The sequence below is a fragment of the Salmo trutta genome, unplaced genomic scaffold (assembly GCF_901001165.1).
Source record: "Salmo trutta unplaced genomic scaffold, fSalTru1.1, whole genome shotgun sequence".
Classification (NCBI taxonomy): domain Eukaryota; kingdom Metazoa; phylum Chordata; class Actinopteri; order Salmoniformes; family Salmonidae; genus Salmo; species Salmo trutta.
In genome coordinates this window covers 41,984-64,217 of record NW_021822910.1, presented here as the reverse complement: position 1 = coordinate 64,217, position 22,234 = coordinate 41,984, and the positions used below count along the sequence as shown (strand labels likewise).

At 45.2% G+C, this 22,234-nt stretch overlaps 2 protein-coding genes across 2 annotated transcripts in view; one reads left to right on the top strand and one right to left on the bottom strand.

Annotated features, from left to right (window-relative positions):
• LOC115186325 (voltage-dependent L-type calcium channel subunit alpha-1C-like) overlaps positions 1-2,682 on the top strand; it is a gene marked incomplete at its 5' end in the record, with an annotated part of 26,007 nt that extends 23,325 nt beyond the window's left edge. Inside the window, one exon of the mRNA XM_029746007.1 lies at positions 2,617-2,682. Within this exon, the coding sequence (XP_029601867.1) occupies positions 2,617-2,682 (66 nt within the window). The remainder of the gene's footprint in view (positions 1-2,616) is intronic.
• A 43-nt stretch (positions 2,683-2,725) lies between these two features.
• Positions 2,726-22,234, bottom strand: part of LOC115186324 (voltage-dependent L-type calcium channel subunit alpha-1C) — a 45,725-nt gene continuing 26,216 nt past the window's right edge. Inside the window, exons 7-11 of the mRNA XM_029746006.1 lie at positions 7,453-7,654; positions 5,149-5,269; positions 4,654-4,768; positions 4,340-4,466; positions 2,726-2,946 (exon numbers count right to left, since the gene is read on the bottom strand). Coding sequence (XP_029601866.1) covers positions 2,827-2,946; positions 4,340-4,466; positions 4,654-4,768; positions 5,149-5,269; positions 7,453-7,654 — 685 coding nt within the window. The 3' untranslated portion in view covers positions 2,726-2,826. The remainder of the gene's footprint in view (positions 2,947-4,339; positions 4,467-4,653; positions 4,769-5,148; positions 5,270-7,452; positions 7,655-22,234) is intronic.

Below are 22,234 nucleotides of genomic sequence, written 5' to 3'. Positions count from 1 at the left end.
AACATCCCCTCACACAACATTCTAATATCAACACACCCCTCACACAACATTCTAGCATCAACAAACACCCTCACCACAACATTATAGCACACACCCTCACAAACATTCTAATATCAACCACCCCCTCACACAACATTCTAGCATCAACACACACCTCACACAACATTCTAACATCAACACACCCCCTCACACAACATTCTAGCATCAACACCCCCTCACACAACATTCTAGCATCAACACCCCCTCACAACATTCTAACATCAACACACCCCCTCACACAACATTCTAACATCAATACACACCCCGCACACAACATTCTAGCATCAACATACCCCCTCACACAACATTCTAGCATCAACACACCCCTCACACAACATTCTAGCATCAACACCCCCTCACACAACATTCTAACAAAAACCCCCTCACAAACATTCAACATCAACACCCCACACACAACATTCTAACATCAACACCCCCTCACACAACATTCTAGCATCAACACCCCCTCACACAACATTCTAGCATCAACACACCCCTCACACAACATTCTAGCATCAACACACCCCCTCACACAACATTCTAGCATCAACAAACCCCCTCACACAACATTCTAGCATCAACACACCCCCTCACACAACATTCTAACATCAACACACCCCCTCACACAACATTCTAACATCAACACACCCCCTCACACAACATTCTAGCATCAACACCCCCTCACACAACATTCTAACATCAACACACCCCCTCACACAACATTCTAACATCAACACACCCCTCACACAACATTCTAGCATCAACACCACCCCTCACACAACATTCTAACATCAACACACCCCTCACACAACATTCTAGCATCAACACACCCCTCACACAACATTCTAACATCAACACACCCCCTCACACAACACTTCTAACATCAACACACCCCCTCACACAACATTCTAGCATCAACACACCCCTCACACAACATTCTAACATCAACACCCCCCCTCACACAACATTCTAGCATCAACACACCCCTCACACAACATTCTAACATCAACACACCCCCTCACACAACATTCTAACATCAACACACCCCCTCACACAACATTCTAACATCAACACCCCCTCACACAACATTCTAGCATCAACACCCCCTCACACACCATTCTAGCATCAACACCACCCCTCACACAACCTTCTAACATCAACACCCCCCCCTCACACAACTTTCTAGCATCAACACACCCCCCTCACACAGCATTCTAACATCAATACACCCCCCTCACACAACTTTCTAGCATCAACACACCCCCTCACACCACATTCTAATATCAAACACACCCCCTCACACAACATTCTAGCATCAACACACCCCCTCACACAACATTCTAGCATCAACACCCCCTCACACAACATTCTAATATCAACACACCCCTCACACAACATTCTAGCATCAACACACACCCTCACACAACATTCTAACATCAACACACCCCCTCACACAACATTCTAGCATCAACACCCCCCTCACACAACATTCTAGCATCAACACCCCCTCACACAACATTCTAACATCAACACACCCCCCTCACAACAACATTTCTAACATCAACACACCCCCTCACACAACATTCTAGCATCAACATACCCCCTCACACAACATTCTAGCATCAACATACCCCCTCACACAACATTCTAGCATCAACACCCCCTCACACAACATTCTAACATCAACACCCCCTCACACAACATTCTAACATCAACACCCCCTCACACAACATTCTAACATCAACACCCCCTCACACAACATTCTAGCATCAATACACCCCCTCACACAACATTCTAGCATCAACACACCCCCTCACACAACATTCTAGCATCAACACCCCCTCACACAACATTCTAGCATCAACAAACCCCCTCACACAACATTCTAGCATCAACAACCCCCTCACACAACCTTCTAACATCAACACCCCCCCTCACACAACATTCTAACATCAACACACCCCCTCACACAACATTGTAGCATCAACACCCCCTCACACAACATTCTAACATCAACACACCCCCTCACACAACATTCTAACATCAACACACCCCTCACACAACATTCTAGCATCAACACCCCCCTCACACAACATTCTAACATCAACACACCCCTCACACAACATTCTAGCATCAACACACCCCTCACACAACATTCTAACATCAACACACCCCCTCACACAACATTCTAACATCAACACACCCCTCACACAACATTCTAGCATCAACACACCCCTCACACAACATTCTAACATCAACACCCCCCTCACACAACATTCTAGCATCAACACACCCCTCACACAACATTCTAACATCAACACACCCCTCACACAACATTCTAACATCAACACACCCCCTCACACAACATTCTAACATCAACACCCCCTCACACAACATTCTAGCATCAACACCCCCTCACACAACATTCTAGCATCAACACACCCCTCACACAACATTCTAACATCAACACCCCCCCTCACACAACTTTCTAGCATCAACACACCCCCTCACACAGCATTCTAACATCAATACACCCCCTCACACAACTTTCTAGCATCAACACACCCCCTCACACAGCATTCTAACATCAACACCCCCTCACACAACATTCTAGCATCAACACCCCCTCACACAACATTCTAGCATCAACAGGGGCAAAGCACAGCAGACAAAAGAGAGAGAGAACCAGAACAACATAATATTGTGAATGTCCTGATTTGAGTGTGGAAGTCTCTTAATGGTTTGATGTGATTTGGTTCTCTGCTCCTGCTTGTTGTCCGGTGTGGTTCAGCCCTTAGAAAGGTCCGGCTTACTTTTTATTACCGGTACAGTGGTACCTGGAAAATCATTAGCTGGATACGGGTTCTTCTCTTCATTCACATCTACTTGGTACTCATCAATGTTGATCTGTCAAAACACAGTAACACAGCTCCACATCAGCCTCAATACGGACAGAACTAGTGACACTACTTTTAAAAGGAAACACCATACCACCTGCTGAGAGCAGACGTGTTTTCACAGATGAAGAATTAGACTGATACTACTAAACCAAACATATTTTATGTTGTTGAATCTGTAAAGTGAAGTATTGACTTGACTAGATAATATTACATTACAACTTGGAGGACTGGTGTCTCCAGTCAGGAGGACAGGTATATCTAATGAGGACAGGTAAATCTAATGAGGACAGGTAAATCTAACGAGGACAGGTGAATCTAACGAGGACAGGTGTCTCTAACGAGGACAGGTGTATCTAACGAGGACAGGTAAATCTAACGAGGACAGGTGTGTCTAACGAGGACAGGTGTATCTAACGAGGACAGGTAAATCTAACGAGGACAGGTGTGTCTAACGAGGACAGGTGTATCTAACGAGGACAGGTTTATCTAACGAGGACAGGTGTATCTAACGAGGACAGGTGTATCTAACGAGGACAGGTAAATCTAACGAGGACAGGTGTGTCTAACGAGGACAGGTGTATCTAACGAGGACAGGTGTATCTAACGAGGACAGGTGTGTCTAACGAGGACAGGTGTATCTAACGAGGACAGGTGTATCTAACGAGGACAGGTGCATCTAATGAGGACAGGTAATAAATCTAACGAGGACAGGTGTATCTAACGAGGACAGGTGTATCTAACGAGGACAGGTACATCTAATGAGGACAGGTAAATCTAACGAGGACAGGTGTATCTAACGAGGACAGGTGTATCTAACGAGGACAGGTGCATCTAATGAGGACAGGTGCATCTAACGAGGACAGGTGCATCTAACGAGGACAGGTGTGTCTAATGAGGACAGGTATATCTAATGAGGAAAGGTGTATCTAACGAGGACAGGTGTCTCTAACGAGGACAGGTGTGTCTAACGAGGACAGGTGTGTCTAACGAGGACAGGTGTATCTAACGAGGACAGGTGTTTCTAACGAGGACAGGTATATCTAATGAGGACAGGTGTATCTAACGAGGACAGGTGTCTCTTACGAGGACAGGTGTGTCTAACGAGGACAGGTGTATCTAACGAGGACAGGTAGGTCTAACGAGGACAGGTGTATCTAACGAGGACAGGTGCATCTAACGAGGACAGATGTATCTAACGAGGACAGATGTGTCTAATGAGGACAGATGGTTCTAACGAGGACAGGTGTGTCTAACGACTAACGAGGACAGATGTGTCTAACGAGGACAGGTGCGACTAACGAGGACAGGTGTGTCTAACAAGGACAGGTGTGTCTAACGAGGACAGTTGTGTCTAACAAGGACAGGTGTATCTAACGAGGACAGGTGTGTCTGAGACATACCTTGGTGGCATTGGTTGTCTCTCTGTCTGAGGTGATGGACTTCAGCTCAATCTTCTCCTCCTTCTTCTCTTCTGCCTCGATCATCGGGGGCTTTTCATTGACATGTCGCTTCTCCGGACTGGCCGTTCTGTGTCAGAATGGAGCAAAACCACTCAGGCATACACACTTGAATGGATGTGGATGCACGTAACACACACACACACACACACACACACACACACACACACACACACACACACACACACACACACACACACACACACACACACACACCACACACACACACACACACACACACACATCATGCAAATTACCTGGCCAGCTTCTTCCTCTCCTTCTCCTCCTCCTCCTCCTTCTGTGCTGACGTCAGACTCTCAGCATCAGCCAGGTTGTCCACGGCGATGGCCAAGAAGACATTCAGGAGGATATCTGGTCAGGGAGGTGGAGTCAAGGAAGTGGAGCATGGCTTCAGCTAGCTAACAATGAAGTGTCAGCTGATCACTCACCATGTTGTGTAGAACAAAACACCTGGGTGACATGACTGAGTGAAGAGTTGAGTTGACAACAATCAACCCTGATACTTGAGTAGCCTGGAATCCAAACTGAATATCACTCTGTCTTACCTTATATGGTTTGGATTTCAGGCTACTCCTAGTCATTGAGGAAACATCTGAGATACCATACCAGTGGTATTACAATGAACTGGGTTGACAGGAGAACAATCATCCTGCTGATGGTTCTGGATATAAAGCATCATGTCCTCTGTCAGTGTGAAAGGCCCTACACACATCTGTTCTTTACAAGGATACAGTTTCCACAGATGAACAGGATGATGAAGTAGATGCAGACTAGCATCCCTGGGAAGGACGCCCCTCCGTAGGCCATGATGCCGTCATACATCACTGAGTTCCAGTCCTCACCTGTCAGGATCTGAGAACACACACACAGGAACAACAGATGAAGGAGGAAAACTACAACATGAATAACTATTCACCATAGACAACAACTATTCACCATAGGCACCATAGACAACACCTATTCACCATAGATAGCAACTATTCACCATAGACAAAAACTATTCACCATAGGCACCATAGACAACAACTATTCACCATAGACAACAACTATTCACCATAGGCACCATAGAAAACAACTATTCACCATAGGCAACAACTTTTCACCATAGGCACCATAGACAACAACTATTCACCATAGGCAACAACTATTCACCATAGGCACCATAGACAACAACTATTCACCATAGACAACAACTATTCACCATAGGCACCATAGACAACAACTATTCACCATAGACAACAACTATTCACCATAGACAACAACTATTCACCATAGACAACAACTATTCACCATAGACAACAACTATTCACCATAGACAACAACTACTCACCATAGACAACAACTATTCACCATAGACAACAACTACTCACCATAGACAACAACTATTCACCATAGACAACAACTACTCACCATAGACAACAACTATTCACCATAGACAACAACTATTCACCATAGACAACAACTATTCACCATAGACAACAACTATTCACCATAGACAACAACTACTCACCATAGACAACAACTATTCACCATAGACAACAACTATTCACCATAGACAACAACTATTCACCATAGGCAACAACTATTCACCATAGACAACAACTATTCACCATAGACAACAACTATTCACCATAGGCACCATAGACAACAACTATTCACCATAGACAACAACTATTCACCATAGACAACAACTATTCACCATAGGCAACAACTATTCACCATAGACACCAACTATTCACCATAGACAACAACTATTCACCATAGACAACAACTATTCACCATAGGCAACATAGACAACAAGAAAGTTACATTTACTCAAATGACTGGACCTTGAGAATAGAGTAGAGTGGAGTAAAGTATAGTACAGTAGAGAAGACTAGAGTATAATATAGTACAGTACAGTATACTAGAGTATAATAGAGTACAGTAGACTAGAGTATAATATAGTACAGTATACTAGAGCATAATAGAGTGCAGTATACTAGAGTATAATAGAGTACAGTATAATAGAGTACAGTACAGTAGACTAGAGTAGAGTATACTAGAGTATAGTAGACTAGACTATAGTATACTAGAGTACAGTATACTACAGTATAATAGAGTACAGTACAGTAGACTAGAGTAGAGTATACTAGAGTATAGTAGACTAGACTATAGTATACTAGAGTACAGTAGACTAGACTGGAGTATAATATAGTACAGTAGACTAGAGTATATTAGAGTACAGTAAACTCAAGTATAATAGAGTACAGAAGACTAGAGTATAATACAGTACAGTAAACTAGAGTATAATAGAGTACAGTAAACTAAAGTATAATATACTACAGTAGACTAGACTGGAGTATAATATAGTACTGTAGACCAGAGTATAATAGAGTACAGTAGAGTAGACTACAGTATAATAGAGTACAGTAGACTACAGTATAATAGAGTACAGTAGAGAAGACTAGACTATAATAAAGTACAGTAGAGTAGACTACAGTATAATAGAGTACAGTAGAGAAGACTAGAGTATAATAGAGTACAGTAGAGAAGACTACAGTATAATAGAGTACAGTAAACTAGATTATAATAGAGTACAGTAGAGTAGACTACAGTATAATATAGTACAGTAGACTACAGTACAATAGAGTACAGTAGACTAGACTAGAGTACAATATAGTACAGTAGAGAAGACTAGACTATAGTAAAGTACAGTAGAGTAGACTACAGTATAATAGAGTACAGTAGAGAAGACTACAGTATAATAGAGTACAGTAAACTAGATTATAATAGAGTACAGTAGAGTAGACTACAGTATAATAGAGTACAGTAGAGTGCAGTAGACTATAGTATAATAGAGTACAGTAAACTAGATTATAATAGAGTACAGTAGAGTAGAGTAGACTATGGTATAATAGAGTACAGTAAACTAGATTATAATAGAGTACAGTAGAGTAGACTACAGTATAATAGAGTACAGTAGAGTAGACTATAGTATAATAGAGTACAATTGAACCAAACAGATTCTCCATCATTCTCCCTTCTCTCCCTACCTGAAAGACGGTGAGCAGCGACTGGGGAAAGTTGTCGAAGGTTGACCGGCGCGTCTCGTCAAAGTTGAACTTGCCTCCGAAGAGCTGCATGCCGAGCAGGCTGAAGATGATGATGAAGAGGAAGAGTAGCAGTAACAGGGAGGCGATGGAGCGAACAGAGTTAAGCAGCGATGCCACCAGGTTACTCAGAGAGTTCCAGTACCTGAGAAAAGAGAGAATGTAGGGAGAGAGAAAGAGGGAGAGGGAGAGGGAGAGAGAGAGAGAGGGAGAGAGGGAGAGGGAGAGGGAGAGAGAGGGAGGGAGAGAGGGAGATAGAGGGAGAGGAAGAGGGAGAGAGGGAGAGGGAGATAGATAGAGAGAGAGAGGGAGCGATAGAGACAGAGTTGGAGTCAGCATCCGAACTACAATACCCAAGACACCACAGGGCAATGACTACACTGGCACTCAACCCACAGAGCTGTCACAGTTACTACCGTTGACTACAGTACCCAGGAGGCAGCAGGTGAGAGAAAGGGCTATAGCACTGGATTGTGGTCCTGTCTGTAGCTCTGAGTTCTGTTCAGAGACCGTTTTGTATCGTGCCATGTTATTAAAGGGCCAGTGCTCTTATTCCCTCTGTGACAACATAGACCATGGTAGCTTCACTCGTACCTGGCTTCACTGAGAGTTTCTAGTGACAGAGAGCAACACTTCCTGTGAGAGCTGAGGCAGCACCGAACCAAGGCATCAGCTAACTTCAATCCCGCTTCAATGAGTGAACTTGACCACGCAAAAACATGGTGTAGTACTGTACTGGACTGAGTGCTGGTGTAGTACTGTATTGGACTGAGTGCTGGTGTAGTACTGTATTGGACTGAGTGTTGGTGTAGTACTGTATTGGACTGAGTGCTGGTGTAGTACTGTATTGGACTGAGGGCTGGTGTAGTACTGTATTGGACTGAGGGCTGGTGTAGTACTGTATTAGACTGAGTGCTGGTGTAGTACTGTATTGGACTGAGGGCTGGTGTAGTACTGTATTGGACTGAGTGCTGGTGTAGTATTGTATTGGACTGAGTGTTGGTGTAGTACTGTATTGGACTGAGTGCTGGTGTAGTACTGTATTGGACTGAGTTCTGGTGTAGTACTGTATTGGACTGAGTGCTGGTGTAGTACTGTATTGGACTGAGTGCTGGTGTAGTACTGTATTGGACTGAGGGCTGGTGTAGTACTGTATTGGACTGAGGGCTGGTGTAGTACTGTATTAGACTGAGTGCTGGTGTAGTACTGTATTGGACTGAGTGTTGGTGTAGTACTGTATTGGACTGAGTGCTGGTGTAGTACTGTATTGGACTGAGGGCTGGTGTAGTACTGTATTAGACTGAGTGCTGGTGTAGTACTGACTGGACTGAGTGTTGGTGTAGTACTGTATTAGACTGAGTGCTGGTGTAGTACTGTATTGGACTGAGGGCTGGTGTAGTACTGTATTGGACTGAGGGCTGGTGTAGTACTGTATTGGACTGAGTGTTGGTGTAGTACTGTATTAGACTGAGTGCTGGTGTAGTACTGTATTGGACTGAGGGCTGGTGTAGTACTGTATTGGACTGAGTGCTGGTGTAGTATTGTATTGGACTGAGTGCTGGTGTAGTACTGTATTGGACTGAGGGCTGGTGTAGTACTGTATTGGACTGAGTGCTGGTGTAGTATTGTATTGGACTGAGTGCTGGTGTAGTACTGTATTGGACTGAGTGCTGGTGTAGTATTGTATTGGACTGAGTGCTGGTGTAGTACTGTATTGGACTGAGTGCTGGTGTAGTATTGTATTGGACTGAGTGCTGGTGTAGTACTGTATTGGACTGAGTGCTGGTGTAGTACTGTATTAGACTGAGGGCTGGTGTAGTACTGTATTGGACTGAGGGCTGGTGTAGTACTGTATTGGACTGAGGGCTGGTGTAGTACTGTATTGGACTGAGGGCTGGTGTAGTACTGTATTGGACTGAGGGCTGGTGTAGTACTGTATTGGACTGAGTGCTGGTGTAGTACTGTATTGGACTGAGGGCTGGTGTAGTACTGTATTGGGCTGAGGGCTGGTGTAGTACTGTATTGGACTGAGGGCTGGTGTAGTACTGTATTGGACTGAGGGCTGGTGTAGTACCGTATTAGACTGAGTGCTGGTGTAGTACTGTATTGGACTGAAGGCTGGTGTAGTACTGTATTGGACTGAGTTCTGGTGTAGTACTGTATTGGACTGAGTGCTGGTGTAGTACTGTATTGGACTGAGTGCTGGTGTAGTACTGTATTGGACTGAGTGCTGGTGTAGTACTGTATTGGACTGAGTGCTGGTGTAGTACTGTATTAGACTGAGGGCTGGTGTAGTACTGTATTGGACTGAGTGCTGGTGTAGTACTGTATTAGACTGAGTGCTGGTGTAGTACTGTATTGGACTGAGGGCTGGTGTAGTACTGTATTGGACTGAGTTCTGGTGTAGTACTGTATTGGACTGAGTGCTGGTGTAGTACTGTATTGGACTGAGTGCTGGTGTAGTACTGTATTGGACTGAGTGCTGGTGTAGTACTGTATTGGACTGAGTGCTGGTGTAGTACTGTATTGGACTGAGTGCTGGTTGTAGTACTGTATTAAGGGTACTGAGTGGCTGGTGTAGTACTGTATTGGACTGAGTGCTGGTGTAGTACTGTATTGGACTGAGGGCTGGTGTAGTACTGTATTGGACTGAGGGCTGGTGTAGTACTGTATTAGACTGAGTGCTGGTGTAGTACTGTATTGGACTGAGTGTTGGTGTAGTACTGTATTGGACTGAGTGCTGGTGTAGTACTGTATTGGACTGAGGGCTGGTGTAGTACTGTATTAGACTGAGTGCTGGTGTAGTACTGACTGGACTGAGTGTTGGTGTAGTACTGTATTAGACTGAGTGCTGGTGTAGTACTGTATTAGACTGAGTGCTGGTGTAGTACTGTATTGGACTGAAGGCTGGTGTAGTACTGTATTGGACTGAGTTCTGGTGTAGTACTGCATTGGACTGAGTGCTGGTGTAGTACTGTATTGGACTGAGTGCTGGTGTAGTACTGTATTGGACTGAGTGCTGGTGTAGTACTGTATTGGACTGAGTGCTGGTGTAGTACTGTATTGGACTGAGTGCTGGTGTAGTACTGTATTAGACTGAGGGCTGGTGTAGTACTGTATTGGACTGAGTGCTGGTGTAGTACTGTATTAGACTGAGTGCTGGTGTAGTACTGTATTGGACTGAGTGCTGGTGTAGTACTGTATTGGACTGAGTGCTGGTGTAGTACTGTATTAGACTGAGGGCTGGTGTAGTACTGTATTGGACTGAGTGCTGGTGTAGTACTGTATTGGACTGAGGGCTGGTGTAGTACTGTATTGGACTGAGGGCTGGTGTAGTACTGTATTGGACTGAGTGCTGGTGTAGTACTGTATTGGACTGAGTGCTGGTGTAGTACTGTATTGGACTGAGGGCTGGTGTAGTACTGTATTGGACTGAGCAGGCTTTTGATTAGACTGAGGGACCCCCCAGGCTTGGAGAAGAGCAGTGAGACTGAACAGTGACTGCATGGACTGGTACAGTAGGTAGGGGAAACGTAGGGGGACCATAGCAGAGGAGGCTGGTGAGGGGAGGACGACTCATAATAATGGCAGGAATGGAATCGATGGATTGCTATCAAACACATGGAAACCATGGAAACCATGTGATTGATACCGTTCCATTCCAGACATTATTATGAGCCCGTCCTTCGATTTGAAGTGCCACCAGCCACCACTGGACCATAGGGGGTGTCAGTCTAGCAGGTCAACATTCAGACAGTCACAGGCCCATGCTGACAGGATGTGTAGAGAGAGGGAGAGAAGAGACCAGACAGTCACAGGCCCATGCTGACAGGATGTGTAGAGAGAGGGAGAGAAGAGACCAGACAGTCACAGGCCCATGCTGACAGGATGTGTAGAGAGAGGGAGAGATGAGACCAGACAGTCACAGGCCCATGCTGACAGGATGTGTAGAGAGAGGGAGAGAAGAGACCAGACAGTCACAGGCCCATGCTGACAGGATGTGTAGAGAGAGGGAGAGATGAGACCAGACAGTGACTAGAGAGAAGAGACCAGACAGTGCCTAGAGAGAAGAGACCAGACAGTGACTAGAGAGAAGAGACCAGACAGTGACTAGAGAGAAGAGACCAGACAGTGACTAGAGAGAAGAGACCAGACAGTGACTAGAGAGAAGAGACCAGACAGTGACTAGAGAGAAGAGACCAGACAGTGACTAGAGAGAAGAGACCAGACAGTGACTAGAGAGAAGAGACCAGACAGTGACTAGAGAGAAGAGACCAGACAGTAACTAGAGAGAAGAGACCAGACAGTGACTAGAGAGAAGAGACCAGACAGTAACTAGAGAGAAGAGACCAGACAGTGATGAGAAGAGACCATTGATTTGATAAAATAGCATGTCATATATCACTTAGTCCATAGTAAAGACACAACACAGGGTGGGACTCACCCGTATAGGAAGACTAGGAAAGCACACATGAACACAAACACACCTGTCCTCTCAGGGGACTGGCTAGGAGACCTGTAGATCTTCTGATAAACTGACACACACACACACAAACATACACACACAGACAGGCCCAGGCCGATAGTATTCAAGTTCTTGAGGTTCAAGGATAAGGTAGCGGTTCTGGAAAGAGCCAATAACTTGAGGGGAACGTACATCTCTCTCAACAAAGATTATCCTGAAGCTGTGCTCCAATGGAGAATATAACTTATCCTGGGCATGAAAGCTGCCAGAGCGCTTGGGGATATTGCTTATATCCGATATAAAAGGCTCATTGTCCACCCTCCCTCCCAAAAGCCTGGAAGGGATTAGAGAACCAAGCCTATGGGTTCGTAGCTTCAACCCCGCAGCACACACACACACACACACACACACACACACACACACACACACACACACACACACACACACACACACACACACACACACACACACACACACACACACACACACACACTTACACACCAATTGATTAATGGACTGCTAAATGTGTTCTTTTTTCTCTTGCTTTGTTTGTTCTTTTCCATATTATGTCTATCTCTGATAAGCCCCTCAGGAAAGGTGTCACGTCCTGACCATAGAAAGCTGTTATTTTCTATGGTAGGGTAGGTCAGGGCGTGACTGTTTTTTTTCTTCTAGTTTAGATTTTCTATGTTGTTATGTTCTAGTTTTGTATTTCTATGTTGGGTTTTTGTTTGGGATGATCTCCAATTAGAGGCAGCTGGTCATCGTTGTCTCTAATTGGAGATCATACTTAAGTAGGTGTTTTTCCCACCTGGGTTTGTGGGAGATTGTTTTTGAGTTAGTGCATGTTTCACCGCTGCGTCACGGTTTGTTGTTGTGTTGCATAGTTTCACAGTTCAATAAAATATGTGGAACGATAATCACACTGCACTTTGGGTCCGCTTCATCCTACGACAAGTGTGACAAAAGGGCTGAATATAGCCCATATTAATATATGTAGCCGTAGAAATAAGGTTCATGAAATCAATAACTTGCTAACATCAGATAACATTCATATATTAGCCATTTCTGAAACTCACTTAGATAATTCATTTGATGATATAAACTCAGCAAAAAAAATAAACATCCTCTCACTGTCAACTGCATTTATTTTCAGCAAACTTAACATGTGTAAATATTTGTATGAACATAACAAGATTCAACAACTGAGACATAAACTGAACAAGTTCCACAGACATGACAAACAGAAAGGGAATAATGTGTCCCTGAAAAAAGGGGGGGGTCAAAATTAAAAGTAACAGTCAGTATCTGGTGTGGCCACCAGCTGCATTAAGTACTGCTGTGCATCTCCTCCTCATGGACTGCACCAGATTTGCCAGTTCTAGCTGTGAGATGTTACCCCACTCTTCCACCAAGCCACCTGCAAGTTCCCGGACATTTCTTGGGAGAATGGCCCAAGCCCTCACCCTCCGATCCAACAGGTCCCAGACGTGCTCAATGGGATTGAGATCCGGGCTCTTCGCTGGCCATGGCAGAACACTGACATTCCTGTCTTGCAGGAAATCACTCACAGAATGAGCAGTATGGCTGGTGGCATTGTCATGCTGGAGGGTCATGTCAGGATGAGCCTGCAGGAAGGGTACCACATGAGGGAGGAGGATGTCTTCCCTGTAACGCACAGCGTTGAGATTGCCTGCAATGACAACAAGTTCAGTCCGATGATGCTGTGACACACCGCTCCAGACCATGATGGACCCTCCACCTCCAAATCGATCCTGCACCAGAGTACAGGCCTCGGTGTAACGCTCATTCCTTCGACGATAAACGTGACTCTGTCCATCACCCCTGGTGAGACAAAACTGTGACTCGTCAGTGAAGAGCACTTTTTGCTAGTCCTGTCTGGTCCAGCGACGGTGGTTTGTGCCCATAGGCGACATTATTGCTGGTGATGTCTGGTGAAGACCTGCCTTACAACAGGCCTACAAGCCCTCAGTCCAGCCTCTCTCAGCCTTTTACGGACAGTCTGAGCACTGATGGAGGGATTGTGCATTCCTGGTGTAACTCGGGCCGTGGTTGTTGCCATCCTGTACCTGTCCCGCAGGTGTGATGTTCGGATGTACCGATCCTGTGCAGGTGTTGTTACACGTGGTCTGCCACTGTGAGGACGATCAGCTGTCCGCCCTGTCTCCCTGTAGCGCTGTCTTAGGCGTCTCACAGTACAGACATTGCAATTTATTGCCCTGGCCACATCTGCAGTCCTCATGCCTCCTTGCAGCATTTTTAAGGCACATTCACGCAGATGAGCAGGGACCCTGGACATCTGTCTTTTGGTGTTTATCAGAGTCAGTAGAAAGGCCTCTTTAGTGTCCTAAGTTTTCATAACTGTGACCTTAATTGCCTACCGTCTGTAAGCAGTTAGTGTCTTAACAACCGTTCCACAGGTGCATGTTCATTAATTGTTTATGGTTCATTGAACAAGTATGGGAAACCCTTTACAATGAAGATCTGTGAAGTTATTTGGATTTTTTTGCTGAGTTTAGCAGTAGCAATACAAGGATATAACATCTATAGAAGAGACAGGGATACTTATGGGGGAGGAGTTGCTATTATACAGCACCAGTCAAAAGTTTGGACATACCAACTCATTCAAAGGTTTTTAATAATTTTTTACCATTTTTTAAATTGTAGAATAATAGTGAAGATTTCAAAACTATGAAATATATATATGGGGGATTAGAAATGATGCAGACAATTACATAGATGGAAGCTACAATCTATCTGATCTCCCCCCTAAAAAAAGGTTCCAACAGCTGGGCTAAAACAGTGTTTAAGAGATCATACAAACGAGTGTGTATGATGTTAAACATATTTGTTGGTCTGATGTGATTAATACGGAGCATCCAGACGCTGCACTTTGTGAAATTGCTTCTATCCGATTATTGATAAGCATGTACCTGTTAAACTGACAGTTAGAACTCCATGGATTGATAAGGAAGTGAAAAACTGTATGGTTGAAATGAGATAATATGTCTGTCTGCACATCTGACTGGCTGACTTACTGCAAATTGAGAAATTATGTGACTAAACTCAACAAAAAGAAGAAGAAACTGTATTATGAAGCCAAGATCAATGATCTAAAGAATGATGGAGAAAAAAAAGTTTTATGGGCAGAACGACAAATTCAACTCCATCTTTCATCGAATCAGATGGCTTATTAATCACAAAACCATTTGATGTTGGCAATTATTTGAATGATTAGTTCATTGGCAAAGTGGGCAAACTTAGGCAGAAAATGTCAACAATGAACAGTGAGCCGTCATATTCATCCATAAAAAAACTAATAATGAACTAAAAACATTTTAAGTTTGAATTCTAAAGTCATTTTTTTCAATAACGTAGCTATCAGTAGAGTTGGCAGGGGGGGGTCAAGTGCAAGTCCTGGTTAAGTTTTTTTGAGGTGAGGAGGAGGATCATGTAAGATACTGTTTGATGAGGTAGGGTTTCAGATGTTTTGGGAAGATGACCAGGGACTCTGCTCTCCTAGCTTCAGGGAGAAGCTGGTTCCACCATTGGGGTGCCAGGACATAGAAGAGCTATGTGGGCTGAGCGGGAGCTGCCCTCCCATAGGGGTGGGAGGACCAAGAGACCTGAGGTGGCAGAACAGAGTACTCAGGTTGGAGTGTAGGGTTTGATCAGAGCCTGAAGGTAGGGAGGGGCAGTTCCTCTTGCTGTTCCGTAGGTAAACACCATGGTCTTGTAGTGGATGCGAGCTTCGGCTGGAAGCATTCTGGATAAGTTGCAGGGGTTTGATGGCACAGGCAGGGAGCCCAGCCAACAGCGAGATGCAGTAGTCCAGACGGGAGAGGACGTGTGCCTGGATTAGGACCTGCACCGCTTCCTGTGTGAGGTAGGGTCTTACTCTACGGATGTTGTAGTGCATGAACCTGCAGGAACAGGTCACTGTTTTGACGTTTGCAGAGAACAACAGGGTGTTGTCCAGGGCCACGCCAAGGTTCTTTGCACTCTGGGAGGGTGACACTGTAGAGTTGTCAACCGTGACGGAGAGGTCTTTGAGCGGGCAGGTCGTCCACGGGAGGAAGAGCAGTTCCATCTTGTCGAGGTTGAGCTTTAGGTGGTGGGCTGACATCCCAGTTGAGGTATCAGCCAGGCAACCAGAGATGTGTGTTGCCACCTTGGTGTCAGAAGGCGGGAAGGCAAAAAGTTGTTGAGTGACATCTGCATAGCAATGATTGGAGAGACCATGTGAGGATATGACGGAGCCGAGTGACTTGGTGTATAGAGAGAAGAGGGTCTAGAATCGAGCCCTGGGGGACACCAGTAGTGAGAGTATGTGGTGCAGACACAGATCCTCTGCATGTCACCTGGTAGGAGCGGCCTGCCAGATAGGATGCAGAGTGTACAGAGCTTGAGACAACCAGCCCTGAGAGGGTTGAGAGGAGGATCTGATGGTTCCCAGTGTCGAAGGCAGTGGATATATCTAGGAGGATGAGAACAGAGGAGAGTGAGTCAGCTTTGGCAGTGCGGAGAGCCTCCGTGACACAGCGAAGAGCAGTCTCGGTTGAGTGACCCGTCCTGAAGCCTGACTAGTTAGGTTCAAGAAGATTGTTCTGAGAGAGATAACGAGGAAGTTGATCAGAGACAGAACGCTGAAGTATTTTGGAAAGAAAAGAAAGAAGGGATACAGATCTATAGTTTTTGACGTCAGATGAGTCAAGTTTCTTGAGGAGGGAAGCAACTCGGGCCATTTTGAAGTCAGAGGAGACGTAGCCAGTTGTCAGGGATGAGGGAAGTGAGGAATGGGAGAAAGTCTCCAGAGATGGTCTGGAGAACGGAGAAGGGGATGGGATCGAGTGGGCAGGTTGTCGGGCAGCCAGACAACAGGAAGTCATCTGGATAGAGAGGGGAGAAAGAGGTCAAGGCGTAGGGTAGTTCTGTGTGAGGGAGACCAGTGGACTCAATAGGCTGAGTGAATGAGCAGCAGATGTCGTCAACCTTTTTCCGCAGAGAGGGAGGAGGGAGAGGGTGGAGGATTAAGGAGGGAGGACAAGGTCGAAAAGAGTTTCCTAGGGTTAGAGGCAGACATATGACATTTAGAGTGGTAGAAAGTGGCTTTAGAAGAAGATACAGAGAAAGAGAAGGTAGAGAGGAGGGTGTGAAAGGATGATAGTCCTCCAGAAGTTTAGTTTTCCTCCATTTTCGCTCAGCTGCCTGCAGCCCTGTTCTGTAAGCTCGCAATGAGTCCCTTAGCCACGAAGCAGGAGGGGAGGGCCGAACCGGCCGGGAAGAAAGGGGACAGTGCGAGTCATAGGATGCGGAAAGGGAGGAGAGTAGGATTGAAGAGGCAGAATCCTCTGACAGGAGGGAGAAGCATTTAGCAGAAGGGAGAGAAGATAGGATAGAAGAGGAGATAGTAGTGGGAGTGAGATAGAGAGAGAAGGTAGGGGCTGAGTGGTTAGGGTTGGAGGAAAGGGAGACAGAAAAGGAAACAAAGTAGTGATCAGAGATCTGGAGGGGGGTTACAGTGAGATTAGTAGGAGAATAGAGATCTGGAGGGGGGTTGCAGTGAGATTAGTAGGAGAACAGAGACCTGGAGGGGGGTTACAGTGAGATTAGTAGGAGAACAGAGATCTGGAGGCGGGTTGCAGTGAGATTAGTAGGAGAACAGAGATCTGGAGGGGGGTTGCAGTGAGATTAGTAGGAGAACAGAGACCTGGAGGCGGGTTGCAGTGAGATTAGTAGGAGAACAGAGATCTGGAGGGAGGTTGCAGTGAGATTAGTAGGAGAACAGAGATCTGGAGGGGGGTTGCAGTGAGATTAGTAGGAGAACAGAGATCTGGAGTGGGGTTGCAGTGAGATTAGTAGGAGAACAGAGACCTGGAGGGGGGTTGCAGTGAGATTAGTAGGAGAACAGAGATCTGGAGGGGGGGTTGCAGTGAGATTAGTAGGAGAACAGAGATCTGGAGTGGGGTGGCAGTGAGATTAGTAGGAGAACAGAGATCTGGAGGGAGGTTGCAGTGAGATTAGTAGGAGAACAGAGATCTGGAGGGGGGTTACAGTGAGATTAGTAGGAGAACAGAGACCTGGAGGAGGGGGTTACAGTGAGATTAGTAGGAGACCAGAGACCTGGAGGGGGGTTAGAGTGAGATTAGTAGGAGAACAGAGACCTGGAGGGGGGTTGCAGTGAGATTAGTAGGAGAACAGAGATCTGGAGGGAGGTTGCAGTGAGATTAGTAGGAGAACAGAGATCTGGAGGGAGGTTGCAGTGAGATTAGTAGGCGAGCAGCCTCTAGTAAAAAGGAGGTCAACAACTATCTGCAAATGATGAGCAGTTCACACACCAAGTAGGACACTGGGAAGACCGGTAGCACTTAAAGTAGTTGGCCCTAGCTAGCAGAAAGACAGTACTAGACAACAACATTATATTCATCACTCCTGGAGATGTCAGGAGTCCTCTAGCTATAGAATGAATCAACCATAGCTAATGAAGTCTCTGAAACCCTGAACAAGGAGTTTCAGTCAGTTTTGGAATGGATGGCCAGTAATTAACTGGTCCTGAACATCTCTAAAACTAAGAGCATTGTATTTGGTACAAATCATTCCCTAAGCTCTAGACCTCAGCTGAATCTGGTAATGAATGGTGTGGCTGTTGAACAAGTTGAGGAGACTAAATGACTTGGCGTTACCTTAGATTGTAAACTGTCATGGTCAAAACATATAGATTCTATGGTTGTAAAGATGGGGAGAGGTCTGTCTGTAATAAAAATATGTTGTGCTTTTTTTGACACCACAATCCACAAAGCAAGTCCTGCAGGCTCTAGTTTTGTCTTATCTTGATTATTGTCCAGCCATGTGGTCAAGTGCTGCTAAGAAAGACCTAGTTAAGCTGCAGCTGGCCCAGAACAGAGTGGCACGTCTTGCTCTTCATTGTAATCAGAGGGCTGATATAAATACTATGCTGCCAGTCTCTCTTGGCTAAGAGTTGAGGAAAGACTGACTGCATCACTTATTTTTATTAGAAACATTATTGTGAAAATTGTTTGCAAGGTCACCTTACACACAGCTCTGACACACACACTTACCCCACCAGACATGCCACCAGGGGTCTTTTCACAGTCCCCAAATCCAGAACAAATTCAAGAAAGTGTACAGTTACAGTATATAGAGATATTATTGCATGGAACTTCCTTCCATCTCATATTGCTCAAGTGAACAGCAAACCTGGTTTAAAAAAACAGATAAATCAACCCCTCACGGCACAACGTCTCTCCCCTATTTGACCCAGATGGTTTGATCTAGATAGTTTGTGTGTATGTATTGATATGTAGGCTACGTGTGCCTTTTTTAAATTCATGTAGTCCTGTCCTTGAGCTGTTCTTGTCTATTGATGTTCTGTATTATGTTTCATGTTTTGTGTGGACCCCAGGAAGAGCATCTGCAGCTTTCGCAACAGTTAGGATCCTAATAAAATACCAATACCTCCCTTCCTCCCTACCCCCTCCTCCCTTCCTCCCTACCCCCTCCTCCCTTCCTCCCTACCCCCTCCTCCACTCCTCTCTCCCCCTCCTCCTCTCCTCCCTACCCCCTCCTCCACTCCTCTCTCCCCCTCCTCCTCTCCTCCCTACCCCCCTCCTCCACTCCTCTCTCCCCCTCCTCCTCTCCTCCCTACCCCCTCCTCCACTCCTCTCTCCCCCTCCTCCTCTCCTCCCTACCCCCTCCTCCACTCCTCTCTCCCCCTCCTCCTCTCCTCTCCCCTCTTTCTCCTCCTTTCTCCTCTCTACTCCACTGTTGACTCAACTCTCTGTCCTCTACCCTCTCTCCTCCTCTCCTCTCTCTCACCCCATCTCTCCCCTCTCTCACCAAATCTCTCCTCCTCTCCCCTCTCTCTCTACCCTCTCTCCTCCTCTTGTGTCCTCTGAATAGGGGTCAGGGGTAAAGGTAAACATGGAGGGTGAGTTAAACTAAACTCTGAGATTAGTAGTGGTGGCCAGGAGGAAGGGAGGGAGGCACCTGTTATACACGTGGCTTTAAAGTGAAGAAGAAAGAGGACCTTTGACCTCTGGTCAGTTAGGACATCTACTTTGTGCATGACACAAGTCATTTTTCCAACAATTGTTTACAAACAGATTCACTGTATCACAGTTCCAGTGGGTCAGAAGTTTACATACACTAAGTTGACTGTGCCTTTAAACAGCTTGGAAAATTCCAGAAAATGATGTCATGGCTTTAGAAGTTTCTGTTAGGCTAATTGCCATCATTTGAGTCAATTGGAGGTGTACCTATGGATATATTTCAAGGCCTACCTTCTCAAACTCAGTGCCTCTTTGCTTGACATCATGGGAAAATCAAAAGAAATCAACCAAGACCTCAGAAAAACAATTGCAGACCTCCACAAGTCTGGTTCATCATTGGGAGCAATTTCCAAACATCTGAAGGTACCACGTTCATCTGTACAAACAATAGTACGCAAGTATAAACACCATGGGACCACACAGCCATCATACCGCTCAGGAAGGAGACGCGTTCTGTCTCCTAGAGATGAACGTACTTTGGTGCAAAAAGTGCAAATCAATCCCAGAACAACAGCCAAGGACCTTGTGAAGATGCTGGAGGAAACAGGTACAAAAGTATTTATATCCACAGGAAAACGAGTCCTATATCGACGTAACCTGAAAGGCTGCTCAGCAAGGAAGAAGCCACTGCTCCAAAACCGCCATAAAAAAGACTGCACTGCACATGGGGACAAAGATCGTACTTTTTGGAGAAATGTCCTCTGGTCTGATGAAACAAAAATAGAACTGTTTGGCCATAATGACCATCGTTATGTTTGGAGGAAAAAGGGGGAGGCTTGCAAGCCAAAGAACACCATCCCAACCGTGAAGCACAGGGGTGGCAGCATCATGTTGTGGGAGTGCTTTGCTGCAGGAGGGACTGGTGCACTTCACAAAATAGATTGCATCATGAGGATGGAAAATGATGTGGGTATATTGAAGCAACATCTCAAGACATCAGTCAGAAAGTTAAAGCTTGGTCGCAAATGGGTCTTCCAAATGGACAATGACCCCAAGCATACTTACAAAGTTGTAGCAAAATGGCTTAAGGATAACAAAGTCAAGGTATTGGAGTGGCCATCACAAAGCCCTGACCTCAATCCTATAGAAAATTGGTGGGCAGAACTGAAAAAGCGTGTGCGAGCAAGGAGGCCTACAAACCTGACTCAGTTACACCAGCTCTGTCAGGAGGAATGGGCCAAAATTCACCCTACTTATTGTAGGAAGCTTGTGGAAGGCTACCCGAAACGTTTGACCCAAGTTAAACAATTTAAAGGCAATGCTACCAAATACTAATTGAGTGTATGTAAACTTCTGACCCACTGGGAATGTGATGAAAGAAATAAAAGCTGAAATAAATAATTCTCTCTACTATTATTCTGACATTTCACATTCTTAAAATAAAGTGGTGATCCTAACTGACCTAAGACAGGGAATTTTTACTCGGATTAAATGTCAGGAATTGTGAAAAACTGAGTTTAAATGTATTTGGCTAAGGTGTATGTAAACTTCCGATTTCAACTGTTTATAGGGCATATGGTACCGTTTGGGACACAACCATGGAGAGAGCAGTTGTGTGATGGAGTCCACCAGCAGCACCAATGTACTGTATAGCCTCAGTAGAACTAGCTGAAAGCTACATTACTATATTATTGGAATTTAGTGAACCCTGTCAGCACACTTCATTATCCACAATTCAAAACTCATTAACGGTGAAATGAAATGGATCCGCTCAACTAAAAATGTGTTCCCTTCGCTTCCTCATACGGTATTGTAACATGGATAGTGTGATAGAGAGAGGACAAGTACCATTGGATGGTGACTGATGGAAACTGTAGGCGTTAGTCATGGATAACATGTCGACTGTTGCTAGATGGAAGGTCATTTTACGTTGCTGTTCGCAAAGCCACAGCAGATCGACAGTAGTGCACTATGTAGGGAATAGGGCTCTGGTGAAATGTAGTGTACTATATAGGGAATAGGGCTCTGTTTAATAGTAGTCCACTATGTAGGGAATAGGGCTCTGGTTAGAAGTGGTCCACTCTACTACGTGTGGCTCAGTTGGTAGAGCATGGTGTTTGCAACGCCAGGGTTGTGGGTTCGATTCCCACGGGGGACCAGTACGGGAAAAAAAAAAAAAAATTGTATGAAATGTATGCATTCACTACTGTAAGTCGCTCTTGATAAGAGT